Here is a 4865-nt window from a genome sequence, read left to right on the forward strand (position 1 = left end):
GCCAGGAACAGCGGGGAGCCCCGCGCTGAGACCACTGCAGAGCCCAGCGGCCCCCCTCCCTGTGCTTTTGTTTCCTCCGTGGCCCTTCATGGCCCGTCCTGCGGCCGCTCTTGGCCGCTCCAGTCTGCAGCCTGCCCTCATGTCCTCTGAGCAGACCCCTGCTGGTACACTTAGACTCAGGCTGTTGGTACTTGTGTCTGGCTCATGTCTGCCCGCCAGGGTCCAGCCTGGGCAGGGCTGGGGGTCGTATCTCAGGGAGACGTTTCTGGGGCAGGGGTGCTGGTCCTGACTCGTCCGAGGCCCCATTGGGCCCCGGGCTGGTCAGAAAGTCTGCGTGTCGTCCTCTGACCGCCTCCCCTCTCTGCCTGCCACAGGAGCTGACATCTCCCCGCCTCATCAAAAGCCACCTCCCCTACCGCTTCCTGCCCTCCGACCTCCACAACGGCGATTCCAAGGTAACCCTGGCTCCCCGCTGCTCCCATCCGCTCCCCACTCCTGGAACCGGGGACACCTGTGCCAGGCCAAACTGGGGCCTGTCACAGGCACGGGCTCCCAGAGAGCCTCGGTGGGGTGGGGTCCCCGGAGCGATGTCCTGGAGCCTTGTCGCTAGTGTTTTATATCCACGTTGCTTATCTGGGTTCTTCCTCACAGTTGAACTTGACCAGCCAGGGCTCAGCCTCTGCCTGTTTAAGACCTAAGGACTCACGGCTGCTTTCATTGTCTCTGCTTTTTTCTGTGTTCTCAACTGCATGAGATGTTTGAGGTCTATAGTTCTCATCACTAGGAGGGTCAGGACCATAATTCTTCTGTCTTCTGCTGATTTTAAAGTAGTGCTAGCGACACCGCAGCGTTCATAGCAGCCCAGTGTCCAGTCGCCAGGCTGCGGAAGCACCCTCAGCGCCTGTCACCAGATGAATGGGTATGAGAGGTCTGGTAGATGTGTACAGTGGAAGACCATTCAGCCATAGAAAGAGAAGGGCATTCTGCCACTTGAAGGACAAATACTGTTTGGTATCACGTTATATGGCTTTTTCAGTGGAATCTGAAAAACTGCAACAATCTAGTGAATGTAATAAAAGCGACCAGACTCAAAGATACAAAGAAAACCAGTGGTTACCAGTGGGGAGAGGGAAGCCGGCAGGGCAAGATAGGAATGGGGACTAAGAGATACAAACTGTTATATAAAATGGACATGAACTTGGGCAAACCCTGGGAGATGGTGAGGGACAGGGAGGCCTGGCGTGCTGCAGTCCATGGGGTCGCAAAGAGTCGGACACGACTGAGCGAGTGAACAGCAGCAACAACATGTATAAAATGAGCTACAGGGTATATTGTACATCATGAGGAATATAGCAGATATCTTATATAAAAGGAGTATACTCTTTACAAATTTTGAATCACTCTGTTTTATACATGGGACATATAATACTGTATATCAGCTATCAGTTCAGTCATTCAGTTGTGTCCGACTCTTTATGACCCCATAGACTGCAGCACACCAGGCCTCCCTGTCCATCACAAATTCCTGGAGCTTGCTCAAACTCATGTCCATTGAGTCAGTGATGCCATCCAACCATCTCAGCCTCTGTCGGCCCCTTCTCCTCCCGCCTTCAATCTTTCCCAGCATCAGGGTCTTTTCCAAGGAGTCAGCTCTTTGCATCAGGTGGCCAGAGTATTGGAGCTTCAGCTTCAGCGTCAGTCCTTCCAGTGAATATTCAGGACTGATTTCCGTAATGATTGACTGGTTTGATCTCCTTGCAGTTCAAGGGACTCTCAAGAGTCTACTCTAAAGGATCAACTATAGTTTAAAAAAACAAGTAGTGCTGGAGGACAGAAGTGTGATCAAACACGCAATGACTGTCCTAGCTGACACTGTCGTGTGGACAGGAGTGCAGCTCTGAGACAGAGCAACGGTGAGAAGGCACTTGGTTGTGGCGTGTGAAGGGCTGACCTCACCACGGGTAATGGGCTAGGAGAGTAGCTTGTAGGCCAGTGGAGCCTGCTCGGGGCGGCCTTCCTGGGCCGGAGGATTGCAGACTAACCTCCCCCGTCTGCCCGCCTGTGCCTCCTCCTCCCCCTGCCCACCCCTCCACCGCAGGTCATCTACATGGCCCGGAACCCCAAGGACCTGGTGGTGTCCTATTACCAGTTCCACCGCTCGCTGCGGACCATGAGCTACCGAGGCACGTTCCAGGAGTTCTGCCGGAGGTTCATGAACGACAAGTGTGAGTGTCTGTGTGTGATGTTCCCACAGGGGTGCTTCCCATCACCCCAGGACTCTGATAACCCTGGGGCTGGCCTGCTTCCCTGCTGGTGGGCAGCGGAGCTCGGGCTGAGGGGGGTCAGGAAGCTTGTGCCAGGCCGAGCGGGCGTTCAGTGCCGAAGCCCATCTCTCTCCCCACACCCTTGGGGTTCCGAGAAGTCTCCCGGTTAAAAGCATCCGTATCCCTGCCTGGGTTCCCAGCTGTGGGAACAGTGGCCTAGATCCCCGTTATTGGTGCCCAAGGCCAGCGTGGAGGCTTCGGCTTCGTGTGAGGGCCCCAGGCCTTCAGCTGGACTTGAGGGTCAGATGTGGCCGCCAGCCCCAGGCCAGTGTGGCAGGTGGGGTTCACTCCAAGGGAGGGGCGGGACAGTGCTCTGGGCAGGAAGCATGTTCCCAGGGGAGAGGCTTCAGCAGGGGCCGAGCCTGCCAGGGCCCCTCCATCCATGTCTGCCCTCCCTGGGGAGGAGTGGACCAGGGAGGGAGCTGTCCCCTTGGCCGTGGTGTTGATTCTGTTCCCCTACCTGCCAACCCTGGCTTCTCTGCACACCCTGCTGCTTAAGACTTTGCGCTCAGGAGAGTTTTGAAATGAATTAAGTCTGTCCGGAGACTCTCCTGCAGATACACTTCCTGTTTTATTTCCCAGCTTGGGGAACCCTCAGCCTGGTTGTCCGTTCGTTGTCCAGCCCAGGCAGGGCAGGGGTTCTGCAGTGAGATTACGTGGCAGGAGCATGATAAAGCGCATAGAGGCAGTACAGGAGCACAGCACCCCAAGTTTACACGGGACCTGGGACGGCTGAATCGGAGCCTGGCTGAAGACCAGACCTCCTGAGTGAGCTCCCCACAGTGCCTGAGGCCCTCTCTTTCTTGCCCTTGCGTCTCTGCTTCAGCCCAGCCTGGGGGGGGGACCCCGGATGGGAAGGGACAAGTGTAGGTGGCCTCAGCAGTTGTGCCTTAAGGCGCTGGGAACCTGCTGAAGGCCTCTGTTCAGCCTCCCTTCCGCCCAGCCCATCAACTGGCTCGGGCCCCTCCTGGTCTGTCAGGTATTTGGTTCCCAGAGCCGTGTTTTAAGTCCTGGTTTGCGCTCCTGCCTTTAAAGCAGCCGCTGGCACGGGAACACCGCCATTGCAAACAGTGGGTGGCCACTGCGTTCACACTGCCCCACGGTACAGACCTTAAAAGCCCCCTGCTCAGGCTGGAGGAGTTATAAGTTATCTAGTACAGGCCCGTCCACCTCGTGAAGGTCACGGCACTGCCCAGCACTGACGTTCAAGGCTGCACACGCTTGCTGTGGTCCCCCACAGCCCCTGCACCCGAGCACCTGGTCCTGTTTATTCCCTGCTCTGAGGAGGCTTGCCTTCTCTGTCCAAGGTGCTGAAGAGCTTGAGTGCCGTGCAGAAGAGGCAGTGAAACTCGCTGTCCGTCCACTGACAGTCTGGGCGCGCTGCCCCGAGGCCTGTGTCAGGGGTTGTGACACACACACTGCAGGGCAGGGTGGGTGGGGGGGTGCCTGGGCCCGAGTGCCAGGGGACAGGAGCAGGGTGGAGGAGTGCCTGCGTCCCCTGTCTTCTCGGCCTCCCTGTCCCCGAGTCCCCCCCCCACCCGCCCCATCCTCAGGCCCTGGTTGTCTGTCTGCGAGTGTTCTCTGGGGAGGGGGGGGGTGTTCTGGTCTCCATGTCCATGCCCAGTGGACCGCTCAGTCCCAGGACGCCGATCTGCGTGCCAGCTGTGGGCCCAGACTTGGGAGCGTCTGCTTGGGGACCCCAGGGTTACCAGCCTGCCAGCGAGTTGGTCAGGTCCCTTCCTTCTCTGGACTCGCCCCCATGCTGAAGATCGGGAAGGCTGGCCTGGCCCTCATGTCCTGCCCTGTGCGTGGGTCTCCTCCTGGTGTGGGAGGAGCAGGGATGTGCCAGGCCGATGGGAGGGTGCAAGACCTGGAGTCTGAAACCTTGGCCATGGGGGGACCAGGCCAGGAGGGCCAGGGCTCACCCAGCAGCAGGCCTAGTGAGGCCTTTGGCTGTAGCCTGCACTGCTGATTCATTTCTGCCCACTCACCCCCATCCCCTTCCAGAGCGCCCCCTTCCTTCTCCATAAATGGCCTGAAGAGGGCCTTCTGCTCTGCTCCATCCCCACCACCAGTGCCCCTTGACCCATACCTCCACTCCCAGGACCCACGTCGGACTGTGGGCCTAGGGTGCCGCTGCGCTGCGCCCTGCTGGCGGGATGGCCGACTGCTGATGGATTGGGCTGGTGGGGTCGGGGTCCCCATTTCCCAGCCTTGGTCACGTGTGTACGCATGGCTCTGCCACTCGGTGGACTTCAATAGTACACATGGGACCCCCAGTGCCTCCTGCCAGAGAGGACACACAGCGACGCCCCCACTGGTCCCCAGGGGCCGAGACCTGTACCTGCTTTTCTTGGGGCGGCAACCCAGCGGTAAGGGGGTGGGGGGGCACAGATTCTGTTGTCATGCCATTCACGGAGGAGGAGACGCAGACAGGTTCAGGGCCTGCTCCGTCTCGTGGCCAGTGAGGGTGTGAGAGGCTGGCTGCCTCTGATCCAAGTCCTTGTCCTCTGCCCCCCTGCCTGGCCACCGTCTGATGGT

General features: G+C 58.8%; 1 protein-coding gene across 1 annotated transcript in view; it reads left to right on the forward strand.

Moving 5' to 3' along the window:
* SULT4A1 (sulfotransferase family 4A, member 1) overlaps positions 1–4865 on the forward strand; it is a 21257-nt gene that overhangs the window by 4671 nt on the left and 11721 nt on the right. The window contains exons 3-4 of the mRNA XM_010843632.1: positions 375–455; positions 2099–2225. Of these exons, the coding sequence (XP_010841934.1) occupies positions 375–455; positions 2099–2225 (208 nt within the window). The remainder of the gene's footprint in view (positions 1–374; positions 456–2098; positions 2226–4865) is intronic.

The sequence above is a fragment of the Bison bison genome, unplaced genomic scaffold, assembly GCF_000754665.1.
Source record: "Bison bison bison isolate TAMUID 2011002044 unplaced genomic scaffold, Bison_UMD1.0 scf7180017864184, whole genome shotgun sequence".
Taxonomy (NCBI): domain Eukaryota; kingdom Metazoa; phylum Chordata; class Mammalia; order Artiodactyla; family Bovidae; genus Bison; species Bison bison.